We start from the raw sequence: 14,495 nt of genomic DNA, 5'->3' as shown, positions 1-14,495 counted from the left end.
TAATTTTTAAATGAGCTAAATCATGAGCTAATAAGTTTAGTCATAATTGACACAAATTTAACTAATTACTGTATTAAGCTCAACTGACAAATTATATATTTATCGAGTAAAGTCTGAGTCAACTCACGAGTCAACTCGACTTAATAATACTCCTAATCGAAAAAAAAAATTTACATCATAAGCTCCTATCAAATTTTATGTTAAAAACATAACAAAAATGACAAAAAAGAATAAAGCATTTAATCATATATCAAAAATATAAAAAACACTCATTACATTTCCATTTCTAGCTTAAGCTATTTTTCTTACACCATTAACAGCTAATTAGTCCACCAAACTCCGTTAACAAATCGTTAAGCAGAGAAAGATTGGCGTAATTAAATAACAATGCTAATTAGGCACAATTTCCCTTTCCCAAAAAAAAGAAAAGAAAAGAAAATCCTGCCGTTAAGTGCAAACGGCAGCTTCACCGTTTCTTAACGGATTCGTCAATGTAGAGCACGTCGTCGATATAAGACACCAGGTTGAATGCGAAGCTCTCTAACACTCTCGAATAACTCTCCAATATTGCTTGGCCCAAATCCTAAATAAAAAAATAAAAAAGATTTTTCATATAAATTAAATAACAATTTTTAAGAAGAATTATGACTAAAGTTTAAATTATGTGAATAAGCAAAATTTAATAAAAATTTTAAAAGAAGCAAATTAGTCAGATTATTTTTCTAAAAAAGTCAAAACTATTTGACATTTTTTATAGAATTAGTCAAACTGTTTGGCTAATTTTGAATATACCAAATAGTTTGGCTAATTCTATAAAATTAACCAAATTATTTGGCTAATTCTATAAAATTAGCCAAATTATTTGGCTAATTCTATTGAATACCCACATTTTCATTAAGTAACATTAGCAATATTATTAGCTGATTAATGACGCATTAAAAAATTTAAAACTAGGCTAACGGGCAATAAGCTCTTACAACAACAACAACATCAAGCCTTTATCCCACTACGTGTGGTCAGCTACATGAATCCTTTTTCTCCATTGTGTCATATTAAAAGTCAAATTCTCGTTTAAATCTAATAAAGAAAGGTCATTCCTAATATTTTCTAACCAAGTCTTTTTAGGTCTACCCCTACCTTTCTTAACACAAGTCAAATCTAATACCTCTACTCTCATAACCAGATCATCAGAAGGCCACCTTTTTATATGACCTAACCATCTAAGGCGGCTCTCTCTATACTTATCTTCTATTGGAGCTACTCCCAACATTTTCACGTATATGCTCATTTCGTATCCTATCTCTAAGGGTAAAGCCACTCATCCACCCGAGCATCCTCGTCTCTGCCACACTTAACTTAATATTATGCTTCTCTTTTAATGGCAATAAGCTCTTAGAATTAGCCAAATAGTTTGGCCAATTCAGTTTGACTAATTCTACAGAAAACGCCTAATAGTTTGACTTTTTTAAAATTATCCAAACTATTTGACGTTTTCAATGAAAAATGCTAAATAGTTTGACTAATTTGCTTCTTTTTAATTTTTTGTAAAATTCTGCTCCTTCACATATTTTAAACTTTGATCATGCTTCTTCTTATAATTTGATCTAAATTAAATTAATTATATATATAATTTTCTATAGAAAAAATCACTTACCTTGTTATATTGAATCTTCATGGAATATTTTTTGTTTGACATTGAAAATTAATTGAATAATTGACACAAATGGTGAATTATAAATTCAAATATCTAATAAATTATGCTCAAATGAAGCTCTATTACAACTTAAAGTTAATAAATAAATTTGAATAAAATCATAAAAATAACATAATGCGGAATTTTATCTCAAACTCAATAAATAAATCAAAATAATAAAGGCTGAATTGGTCCCTTAATTTTTTTTAAGGACTTGACTATATAAAAATATAATTTGATCATTTTACTCTTTAAATAGTGAGCAAATTAATCATTTTATAAGATCATTTAGGTTTCTATCTACAAGTTCGAAAGTGACTTTCTTACTGCTTATTAAAATAACTTTTTAATACAAAAAATTTAGGATTCGTTTGGAACGGATTTCTTATTATTTTTTAAAGCAACTTTCTAGTACAAAAGTTAAAATTTTTGTACTAAAAATTGCCTTAAGAAGCAGTAAGAAAGCCGCTCCGAACAAAACCTTAATTTTATATTAAAAATTTGCTTTAAGAAGCAATAAAAAAGGCTTCCCATATGAAACCTCAGATTTTGACTTCGTTTGGGACAGCTTTTGTATTGCTTTTTGAAATAACTTTATAGTACAAATATTCAAATTCAAGAAATTTGTGTACTGCAAAGCTGTTTTAGAAAGCAAGAAAAAAGCAATCCCAAATGAAGCATTTATTTGGGACAACTTTCTTACTATTTTCTAAAGAAGCTTCATAGTATAAAAATTTATAGTTTAAGAATTTTTTATGCAAAAAAAAATTTATTTTAAAAAATAGCACAAAAACTATCACAAATAAAATCTAAAATTAAGCTTTTAAAAAATCGAGGATCATTTTTTTACCTTCAAATAAATCAAAAGATAATATTGGCCCTTATGTTAAAAAATAAATAAACAATTTTAAATGAATTGAAGTAAAATAAATATATACATATATACCTTGGGCAATGTGGCGAAGAAGGAATCAGGGACGTCCATCTCAGCAAGAATGCCGTTGTTGATCGCCATGGCGGCCTTGTGGATTTGGTTAGCGCAGTCTCGCTTCTGCTTAAGATCCTTACGGGACTTGGCCGTGAGGCCGTAAGAAGGAAGGCAGGGAATGGGGCGCCACCACTTCTCCTCGTTTCTCTTCAGAACTCGCCGGAAAGATCTCGATATATTCGCGCTCGGCGACCGGTCGCCGTCGTCCACGTACCAGAACTCCGTCTTCTCAAAACTCTCCAGGATTTCCTGCTTTCAGTTCCATCCATTCATTTTCGTGTCATTACAGGTTTTTTTTTTCGGGTTCTCTATACAACTGTTAAGTTGACTTACTTCGTGTCATGCGTGTTGCAATAACTTTGAAAATAATTATTATTAATTGAATTTTTTAAATTTATTTCATGATCTGTGTAATATAAATTTTAATATTGCAATTATTTAAAAAAATAAATCCATCAAAATTTAGTAAGAATTGTCGAACCCAATTTTTCTTTATTAATTAATTTATTCAGCTGAATAACTGCTTAATTAATGATATGAGCTTAAGTACAAAAGGCAGTTGGGAATGGGGCCCACTTTCATGTGCTATTCTTAGCTAATAAATTTGATTAACAAAAGTAAAAAAATAAATATGAATTCAAACGTTTGAAAATAAATTATATGTATTTTTAAACAATTATTTGAATTATAATGATTAAGCTTCAATTTTGATTAATTTATGGAATAAATTCAAATTTAAATGAAAGGTTGTTGTGTTTTATTCCTAATTTTAGGTTTGGTTTTTTGTATAGGTTTTTGTATGGCAAAGTGTATGATTTTTTGTATAGGTTTTTGTATGGCAAAGTGTATGATCATTTTGTGTTGCTTTTGTGTAGCTCTTAGGTGCATATTAATAGGCTTTAGCTTGTATTAGAAAAGCAGCCAAGGGAATAAAGAAATTTGTTGAATTTGCCTCACGGTTTCCCTCTCCCTCCTCTCCCCCTCTCTAGATCTTGCAAGAAGATCTCTCAAGAAGATCTTTCACCTTAGTTTCTACATTTTGGTATCAGAGCCCTCGTGACGATCTTGAATGAGGAATGTGTTATTGAGGTGGAGCAAACGACCTTGTGCCGCGATCTGAAGCACTCCAGGGCAAGCGCAAGAAAATGTGTGCTTACAGTCGGCATTGGCTTGCCGGCTGGCATTGGACAGAGGAAACAATCGTTGGTTTGTTGCTTGCCGAAGGAGCTGCGGCTGAGGTGGACGTCCGCTCATTTGGCTTGCGTGAGGAGTTGAACGGAGGCGGCGGTTTGCTCGGCCTGATCCGTTCAGGCTAAATCAAAGAAAGGTTTGTTAGAAACTATATGAGGCCAAATCAAAGACCACACAGGCTGTTCGCGCAAGCCGATCGGACAGGCTATTTTGGCTTTTGAGACGGACAAGAAGATTTACACAAGGAGACGGACAAGAAAGAATCGGACATCTGGAACAGGCGGATCTCACGGAGGCCGGATTTTTTGCTTGATCTTGAATCAAGTTTCGATCGGTCTTGACTAGCTTGGAAGCAGATTATTTTGTTCTTTGATTAAAAAATCGGTTCAGATCTTTAAAGAAGAGATTAGATCTTCTTTGTAGTGGAGTTTTTGACTTTAGGTGGAGTCCGGGAGACACTGAGGTAGTGTCGGGTGTTCTTGAGGAGCAGTGTTGAAAGTGCGGGGCACTTGGAGGTGCGAGGTCGTGCGGTGAACGAGGAGGCTGTATAGGAGCGCGGGGCACTGGTGACGAGTGGAGCGCAGGTGAAGGCGCAGGGCTCGCTGCATGGGTGGATACTTGCATGATGTGGTTGGTGACATACCACATAGGTGCAAGGCGCGGTCGCGGGCTTGAGGCGTATGACGTGAGCTGGAGGCGCAGGGCGTGGGCACTGAGGCGCAGGGTGCAGGTGGATGCACAGGGCACGGAAGCCGGGTTAGGGGTGCTCGGGATTGGCTGCGTTGGACGCAGTGCGATAGGAGATCTGTCGGGAGGTGAAGCTAGAATGTCGGTGGACGCTTTTGACGGAGGAGACCGACAGGGTCATTCTTTGGTTGTTCTTTAAAGAACAGTGGTTATCTTTTGTTTTTTGTAAATATAGGAGGACCAAGGTGGAGATTGTTGTGTTTTGTTCCTTGTTTTAGGTTTGGTTTTTTGTATAGGTTTTTGTATGGCAAAGTGTATGCCAATTTTGTGTTGCTTTTGTGTAGCTCTTAGGTGCCTTTTAATAGGATTTAGCTTGTATTAGGAAAGCAACCAAGGGAATAAAGAAATTTGCTGAATTTGGCTCACGGTTTCTCTCTCCCTCCTCCTCTCCCCCTCTCTAGATCTTGCAAGAAGATCTCTCAAGAAGATCTTCCTCCTTAGTTTCTACATTTTGGTATTAGAGCCCTGGTGACGATCTTGAACGAGGAATGTGTTCTTGAGGTGGAGAAAACGACGTTGTGCCGCGATCTGAAGCACTCCAGGGCAAGCGTAAGAAAAGGTGTGCTTGCAGTCGACCTTGGCTTGCCGGCTTGCATTGGACAGAGGAAACAATCGTTGGTTTGCTGCTTGCCGAAGGAGGTGCGGTTGAGGTGGATGTCCGCTCATTTGGCCTGCGTAAGGAGTTGAACGGCAGTGGAGGTTTGCTCGGCCTGATTCGTTCAGGCTAAATCAAAGAAAGGTTTGTTAGAACCTGTATGAGGCCAAATCAAAGACCACACAGGCTGTTCGCGCAAGCTGATCGGACAAGCTATTTTGGCTTTTGAGACGGACAAGAAGATTTACATAAGAAGACGGACAAGAAAGAATCGGACATCTGGAACAGGCAGATCTCACGGAGGCCAGATTTTTTGCTTGATCTTGAATCAAGTTTCGATCGATCTTGACTAGCTTGGAAGCGGATTTTTCTGCTCTTTGATTAAAAGATCGATTCAGATCTTTAAAGAAGAGCTTAGATCTTCTTTGTGGTGGAGTTTTGGACTTCAGGTGGAGTCCGGGAGACACTGAGGTAGTGTCGGTTGTTCTTGAGGAGCAGTGTTGAAAGTGCGAGGCACTTGGAGGTGCGAGGTCGTGCGGTGCACGAGGAGGCCGCATAGGAGCGCGGGGCACTGGTGACGAGCGGAGCACAGGTGAAGGCGCAGGGCTCGCTGCACGGGTGAATACGTGCAGAATGTGGTTGGTGACAAACCACATGGGTGCAAGGCGCGGGCTTGAGGCGTATGACGCGAGCTGGAGGCGTAGGGTGCTGGCACTGAGGCGCAGGGTGCAGGTGGATGCACAGGGCGTGGAAGCCGGGCTAGGGGTGCTCGGGATTGGCTGCGTTGGACGCAGTGCGACAGGAGATCTGTCGGGAGGTGGAGCTAGAATATCGGTGGACACTTTTGACGGAGGAGACCGATAGGGTCATTCTTTGGCTGTTCTTTAAAGAACAGTTGTTATCTTTTGTTTTTGTAAATCTAGGACCAAGATGGAGATTGTTGTGTTTTGTTCCTAGTTTTAGGTTTGGTTTTTTGTATAGGTTTTTGTATGGCAAAGTGTATGGCCATTTTGTGTTGCTTTTGTGTAGCTCTTAGTTGCCTATTAATAGGCTTTAGCTTGTATTAGGAAAGCAGCCAAGGGAATAAAGAAATTTGCTGAATTTGGCTCACAGTTTCCCTCTCCCTCCTCCTCTCCCCCTCTCTAGATCTTGCAAGAAGATCTTCCTCCTTAGTTTCTACAAAGGTGACTTGAATTCAGCTCTACTAACAATCTCATGTAAATTTTTTATGATTTATTTAATTTTTTTTATTTTTTTTATTTTTTAATTTATCATAAAAAAAGAAGTAGAGTTATCTTAGATGATTTGAATGCATGAAACTTCGTTCTTCTGATAACTTAGTTATGAGACTAGATTGATGTATTAGATCCGACCTATGTTAAAGCTTTCGTTGGGACAACTTACTTGATGCTTTCTAAAGCAACTTTTTAGTACAAATTTTTTTAATAGAAAGCTGCTTTCCCAAACAAACCCTAAAAAAGGTAGTGGCAAACCTAAAAAACTTCCTTTGAAGATATTAGAAATGACGTTTTCTTATTAAATTTAGGTTTTGTTTGAGACATCTTTTTTGTTGATTTCTAAACAACTTTTTAGTACAAAAAATTCTTGAATTAGAGAAGTTTATACTATAAAGTCGTTTTAAGAAGCAGTATGAAAGCTGTCCCAAACAAAATCTTAAAAGATAAATTGGCTCAGGACACATTAGAAAAAAAATTCATATAATCAAACTCACATAGTGGGCAAATTATTGCGTCTGGTGTCCGAATTCGTCCGAACACCAATCCGGTATCGTCACGTCACCAAAATGCATCGGGATCCAGTGTATTTGGGTGGCGTGGCATCACCTGATTGGATGTCCGGACATCCGGTGACCGGACGCAATAATTTGCCCACATAGTGAGACAGAAATTTGATATTATTGTTGAAATAGTACCATAAAAAATGAACTAAAGAATAGATGAATGATAGTGCAGTTGGTGAAACTTACAAGCAGCATGGCGTCCAATTTCTCCAAAGCAGGTAGATTGATATACAGATCTGATCTGGGCCTTGTTGCCATCACCTGCACACCATAAAAATAACCTCAATTTGTTAAGAAGATATATATAATAATAATAATAATTAATTATATATACTTTTATTTTTTATTGAAAATTTATTTTGTTATGAACTTGTTTCTATATTAAATTTTGGTGAATTTTTTTATAAGTTATATATTAATAATTATGAGTTAATTTGGCATACTTATCTCAGATTCAATTCCTTCTGAATTGAGCCAATTGACTAAAATTATATGTAATTACTCAATCCCAATCATCCATTTCTGATTGAACGGTTAGATTTGAATCTAAATTATTACCATTTTATTTCATTTAATTTCAACCATTTAATCAACATGAATGGGATTACATAACTTGTCACATACATGCAATTACCCACCCGAATCATAGAGAACTTCGTCCAGACCAGTGTTCACTTAGGCTTCGTTTGGGACGGCTTTCTTACTGCTTCATAAATCAATTTTTTGGTACAAAATTTTTATTTTTTGAACTAGAAAGCTGCTTTAAGAAACAGTAAGAAAGCCATCCCAAGGCTCGCAGTATATATATAGATGAGTGACTTGTAGTAAAAAAGCTCTCCCAAACTAAGTCTAAGGCTTCGTTTGGGACGGCTTTTTTATTGTTTTTTAAAATATCTTTTTAGTTTAAAAATTACAACTTTTATAGTAGAAAGCTGTTTTACAAAACAGTAAGAAAGCCGTCCCACACAAAACCTAAATCTTTATTTTTATAATTTAGGGGTAATATTACATAATTATAATTTATAACTTAAATATAATTTATCAAATTGTCAAAGTGGAAACTCCTTAAATATTTGATATTTAGGATGATTCCCTATTTAGGAATGTTTTTCTAAATTTTTGAGAATTTTAGTGAAATCAAGATTTTAATAAATATTAAATAATAATATTGTATAGTTAAATGGCTAATTTTTATTAATTATTATACTTAATTGCTGTTTAGGATTAGTGCTAGGATTATAATGTCCTTTGGTGAGGTAGCATGATGGAGAATTTGTGCAGCTTGACTATTATAAATATTAACCTTTGACATTAGATATACTCAATTTTTAATAATGCATGATTAAGCTTTCAATAAGCACTATTATAAGCACACTTGTTTGTTTTTTTTGGCAAAGTATTCATGGCCTACATCATGCAAGTTATTCTATAAGACTTTATATTTAGAAACATTATTGTAGTAGTTACTTCATTTATATTATTATTATTATTTTGGCTTGATGTATAAGTGGATGTAGTATGTAAGATTGACTTGTATACTTATATATACATTTGAAAGTATTTAGCATGGTATGGTAGGAACTTGCCCTTCGGAGATGTCCATAGGGTGAAATTAGCTAAATGATATGTGTGATTCTATGCGCCTAAGGCTCATAGAATGACTCGCCAAAGGAATCAACAAGTGCTATTCGCATGGGCTTACTGAGGAGGTCGCACAGCACAGGGCAAATCAGGACCTCCTAGCCAAGTCAACAACTCGACACACACTGCGTACGTGCTAGGATGTCGCATTAGTTACTTGCTCTCTACAAAGCAACCACTCCTTCATCCAAACACATTTTCAAGGAGCATTTAGCTCGCCCTATCGTGATTGGGCGACCATCGAGCCCACCTCGTCCACCATCATATGTTACTAGCTTTCTCAACTAGCAGAAAAAGTTGCCAGGAACGTTCAGAACATCTAAGCACATTCTCTTATGAACTCCCACGTAGGTTTGTCGACTCCTACTCGAAACTATCAAGCTTGCCTAATCCTCATTCAACACTATCGAGCTTGCCCAAAGACAAATCGATGGAACTCTACATTCCCTCACTCTCCCTCAGCTTATCAACAGATCGATGACATGTGTTTAGCGTAGTGTGTAGTATTGTATATGTGATAGATATAGTGTTGTATTTTTACTTTTTTTTTTCTATATTGCCTTTTCTATTACCCTCCTAACCCCTTATTTGAATAGTTTGGAGGACTTTTTGATAGATAGTATATACTTTGTCAATTTTGAGAATAATAATTTCTCGAGCATTTTATAGATTTCTCTCTATTTTCTTCACTCTCCACTCTCACAAGTTCTAGCTGATCAGGTTCAATATACTAGTAAGATTTGTTATCTTCCGAGAAAAAATTTGGATCCAACACTAATCACATAAATTTCCGTATTCTCTCTTAAAAAAAAATTCACAACAGTTTTACAATCACCTTTATAAAAAACTGCAATCATTTCAAACAGATCCTAAGAGTATCATTTTATTATGATCATAATGCAATTAAACATTTGTGTTAATGAAAAATTTTGATCTCCTGAATTTTAAATAAGTACACTAAAATTTTCAAAGCAATTTTGCTTTGAAAACCCTCTCAATCAAGTTTTACCAAATCTAACACAAACATCTCACATGTACTATATATTACTACATCCCTATTAATTACCTAATTTTTATTCAACTTATTAGTTTAATTGCACACCCACTAGGTACACATTTACAATAATTTAAAAAATTGACTAGAAGAAAAGAAAATTGCAAAACCAACCCTGGTTGTTATTTTATTACATTTTTTTTAATTTATTTACTTCCAAAATAAAAGTTGAAATTGTAATAAAGAATGTTGAAGATGTAGTAAAAAGGTGATGAAAATGATTAAACGATTGACGATAATCAATAGATATCAAATAGTTAGCAGATGATGGTGATTAGACGAATTGTTGTTTGGAGATCAGATAATGATAATTGATTGATATCAGATAGATGAACAAAACCTAACAACAATGATCTATTTGAGTATCGATCATTGGGTGATGGCAGTCGAGTGAAAGTGGTCGATCTTCGACATCAATCATTGAATAGAGCTGCATTATTCTTTATATCCCTAATCTCTCTAACTTTAAATCCCCTTCACATAAAAAATATGGGTCTATTTTAACAATTTTAGTCAAAATTCTACTAATAAAGAATGAAGATCTATCCTTGATAATTTAAAATTTTTCTTTTTTTAGTAATACTATAAATTTTTAGTTATTCAGCAAGGTGGCAACTAAGAATAATTATATAACCCCACAAGGCTTAGCTGGGTTGGTGGACGAGCGTGGTTGGGAACCCCCAACCCACGTTTGATTCCTCTCTCAAGCGGCACAATTCCTTGCGTGAGGAGAAAATAAGTGCATGGTCTTCATTGTCGTTAAATCCATTGAGGGATTAATTACCCTGCCAAGCTTCTCCTCTCTGCGAACTTTTATTTGGTCTGGTCACAAGATGTAGCTCTACGTTTGGCCGCCAATAGAATCGCGCCACGCGTTCTCACTATTTACCGCGCGGCCCGACAACCCGACCCGGAATGGACCCAAGATGGCTCTGTATTTCTCAATTGTGCTAGGTATTGCTCGGTATTGCTAGGTATTTGTCGATTTTGCTCGGCAATAACCAATACCGAGCAAATACCGAGCAATACCGAGTAATACCGAGAAATACCGAGTTTTTCTAAAAAAACTCGGTACAACTCGGTATTACTCGATATTTGTCTTCACAGAGCGGTATTTCTCGTTATTGTCAAGCAATACCGAGTAATACCTCGCAATACGCGAACATAGCATTCCCAGGTTTCGGTCCGGGTTAAGTCATCGGGCCGCACGGTGAAGAGTAAGAGCACGTGGCGACATGTTATTGGCGGCCGAACGTAGCTCTACGTCCGGTCAGAGGACATAATAATTGTTCCCTCTTTGCGGGTGATTCGCGGGTGGCAAGGGGTAAATACCCCGTTAAAAAAAAAAGAATAATTATATAATAATTAATGCTTGATGCTATTTTTTATAAAAAGAAATAATTTAATTATTACTTAAAAATAAATAGACATATTTTATTTATTAGCCATATATTTTATTTATTTATTTGAAAATAAATTTAAATAGTTATAAAATCTATTTTAATTAAATTTAATTCAGGATATGCTTCAATTATATCCTGCAATTGCATGAGAAAAGGAATATGCTAAATCTATGTCGGTTGGCTTTATTAAATACAGTTTTGAATTTTGGATTTGAACAGGCCAATAATGAAGGGGAAAGGGAAACTGTATTAATGTGGGCCATAGTAAAAGAGAATATATTTTTTTTTTTTTAAATTTTAGGAGAAAATTTATTCTATATTTATAAATTTATGCTTTGTTAGATATATTTTTAAAATATTAAGTCTCAAATAAAAAAATTAATAAATTTGTAAATAAAATTCTAAAAATTGAATTAGAGGTTCAAAATTTAAAGATTCAAATATGTTTTAACTTTAAGTTGAATTATGATGATATAATAAATATTTAAATTATTTAATTATTATTTAAAATTATAAATATGTGATAAAATATATAAATATTAAGAAAATCTCTTCAAAATATTTCATTTTATGTTTTTTGTGTTTAATATTATATTTTAAATCTAGTTATATTATTAATAATTTAATTATATGAACCTAAGGAATGTTGTAATAAATTAACATTAAGTAAAAAAAACAAAAATAAAAAATTTGATTAGAATTTTTTATATTAATTTATTTAAAAATTGATTAATGACTTTTATTTGATAAAAAAGGGCAATAAAGTTTTAGTTGAAGAGTTTGAATTGGAATTTCGTAGCGTTTGTGTGATGTAAAATACAGCGCTTTTGGTTGCGAGCGCGTGCGGCGGGGAATTACAGTTTTACCCGCGGCCGCGCTCGCCGCCATTGCTCACCCCTTTCAGTCGTCTCCGATCATTTCATCGCGAATCCGAACCTTTTAGACCGAACATAGCCACAGAGAGAGAGGGAGAGGGAGAGAGAGAGAGGGGAGAAGAAGAAGGAAATCCTCCTTCGTTCTGCTTCTCCTCTCCTCCACACACTGGCCGATGATATCGACTTTGAAACCTTCGGCTAGGGTTTCTCCCACGATATATGGAAGATATGGGGAAGCAAGCGGGGAAGAAGAAGGTCTTTTCCTTCTTCTCAAGGAAGTTACGATCGGCCCGGCGAACTGAGTTGCAGCCGTTGATGGCACCGGCGCCGATTGGTGTCGCAGGGGAGGGGCCGACAGTGCAGGCGGGGGCTAAAGGGGCGAAGAAGAAGGCAGGTTCTCGGCTTTGGATGCGATTCGACCGCACGGGCCAATCTGAAGTAGCGGAGCTTGACAAGAACGCCATTATAAGGCGGGCTTCCATCCCTACCCGGGACCTTAGAATCCTCGGCCCAATTTTCTCCCACTCTTCTAATATCATTGGTGAGGCGCTACCGCATTTTTTTCCTCCTTCAGCGATGGCTGGTTTTATGATCCTCCGTTTCTCTGTTTGAATAATTTGATACGAAACGGGTTGTTTTGGTTTCTTTTTGCGTTCTTGGTAGGGTTTGATATTATCTATTATGTAGGTTTTATTTTTTTGTGAAACTCTATGTTGCTAGAATTCTCTTAAGTGCAAGGATATGTTTGATAGACTTGGATTCAAGCTATAGACTTGGATTTCAACATAACGCTCAAAATTTTATGGAGGATCAGCGTTTTTGGATTCTGTGCTCTTGCTAATTTTACTCATAGCATTGTCAAGGTTTCTATTGTTTAGGTATGTCTTTTCCATTAGTAGAACTTCCATTGTTCTTTGTCGTTTGTTCTTATTTACTGATAACTGTTTGGAGAGTGCAGTGTGTAATTTATAGATTGGGAACTAACAATTTTGATATAAAAAGTTCACAAAAAATATGCTTTATCCTGCACACGCCCTTCCTCTATGAATTCACAATAAAGAGAACGCATTGGTTAAGCAGTGATTTATCTATGCAAGAGTATTAAAAAAAACCACTAATATTATCATGGTGGGTTACATTTCATTGCCGCCAATTGAAATCTGGTAGCGTGGCTTGTGCTTATCCCACTTTCACAAATCTATGAAGGTTGGAGCAAGCTCACTGACATTTTTTATCAGTGACAACGTCTACCTTCTTTTCTTCGCGGGGGGGGGATGACATTGCCCAATAAGTTTAAAATAAAAAAAATGCACTGGGACACTATGCAGAAGCTCAGCCAAAGGAGGCACAAGTAAGCCTAAGGAAGAAAAATATGAAATATAAGAGACTTCCCAAAGACAAAAGCGAGAAATATAACTCAAGAGGAATCAGCTTAGAAATCAAAAGAATAAAAGAACAACAAGAAAATTTCTCCGAGCATGCTCATCATTGTGATTAACAATAATACTCATTGCAATGTTATTGTGATTAGTTGGAGAACCAAACAAGCAACAACAAAAATCCATTAGAACCAGGACTTTGGAGTCCACAACAAGCCCCTAGTGGGGCACAACTTAGAGGCAACAAAAGTGTAGTAGTAATTGGAAGGAGAGATTTTGCAATGAGAGATTAATAGAATATAGAAAAATAAATAACTTGATGGTGCATCAAGGCATTAGGCAAAACAAGGATTCAAAGAGGCTACAAAGTACAATCTAAAAAATAAGGGGCTATCATTATGAGGAAAGAATTTTTTTTGTTCTATCAATAGCACCATTGGAGCTATAGATAATCATGAAAATAATAGGTTGAAGGTTGTTGATCGAGAGTAAACAAGGGATGAATCGACTATCAATAATGAGGGGTTGTAAATTTATAGAGACAACATTCCACTTGATTAGAATACAACCATATATATGAGTATTGAAATTATGAACCTATCATTCATTATGAAAAATAAAAAGTTGGATTATAAAAATGATCTTATTGGAGCTTTGTCTCATGCAAAACACATGATCTCGGAAGCTAATGAGGGCAACTTTGAAATTCTCATGAGACTGTTTATTAGATTTTTTGGAGTAGTTAACAACATAAGTCTAATCAGATGAAGCATCATACAAACTATGAGAGGCAGATTTATAGAAATTCTTTGCATCTTACCTTGCAGACTCTTCCCGAGCTTATGAATAATTCTATGAGAGAATAATTGTAAAGCTCGTCTTGTCCAACAAGTTTAAAATAAAAAAGAATGCACTAGGACGCTCTATGTAGAAGCTCAGCCAAAGGAGGCACAAGTAAGCCTAAGGAATAAAAATATGAAATATAAGAGACTTCCCAAAGACAAAAGAGAGAAATATTACTCGAGAGGAATCAGCTTATAATTCAAAAGAATAAAAGAACAACAAGGAAATGTCTCCGAGCATGATCATCATTGTGATTAAGAATAATACTCATTGCAATGCTATTGT

At 35.5% G+C, this 14,495-nt stretch overlaps 2 protein-coding genes across 2 annotated transcripts; one reads left to right on the top strand and one right to left on the bottom strand.

Annotated features, from left to right (window-relative positions):
• Nucleotides 1-466: 466 nt before the first annotated feature.
• Nucleotides 467-12,001, bottom strand: LOC110104288 (rop guanine nucleotide exchange factor 3-like). The gene is made up of 5 exons (XM_020833316.2): nt 11,972-12,001; nt 7,202-7,276; nt 2,640-2,930; nt 1,655-1,681; nt 467-583 (listed from the first exon to the last, which is right to left on the bottom strand). The coding sequence occupies exons 1-5, from the start codon at nt 11,999-12,001 to the stop codon at nt 467-469; spliced, it is 540 nt and encodes a 179-aa protein (XP_020688975.1).
• On the top strand, nt 11,900-12,676 carry LOC110104320 (magnesium transporter MRS2-4-like). The gene has a single exon (XM_020833372.2). It carries the CDS (start codon nt 12,208-12,210, stop codon nt 12,598-12,600), a length of 393 nt encoding a protein of 130 aa, XP_020689031.1. The 5' UTR covers nt 11,900-12,207; the 3' UTR covers nt 12,601-12,676.
• Nucleotides 12,677-14,495: the final 1,819 nt, after the last annotated feature.

This window comes from Dendrobium catenatum, unplaced genomic scaffold (genome assembly GCF_001605985.2).
Source record: "Dendrobium catenatum unplaced genomic scaffold, ASM160598v2 fragScaff_scaffold_1593, whole genome shotgun sequence".
NCBI lineage: Eukaryota > Viridiplantae > Streptophyta > Magnoliopsida > Asparagales > Orchidaceae > Dendrobium > Dendrobium catenatum.
The sequence above is the reverse complement of the archived record's forward strand: the minus strand, read 5'-3'. Positions and strand labels throughout refer to the sequence as shown.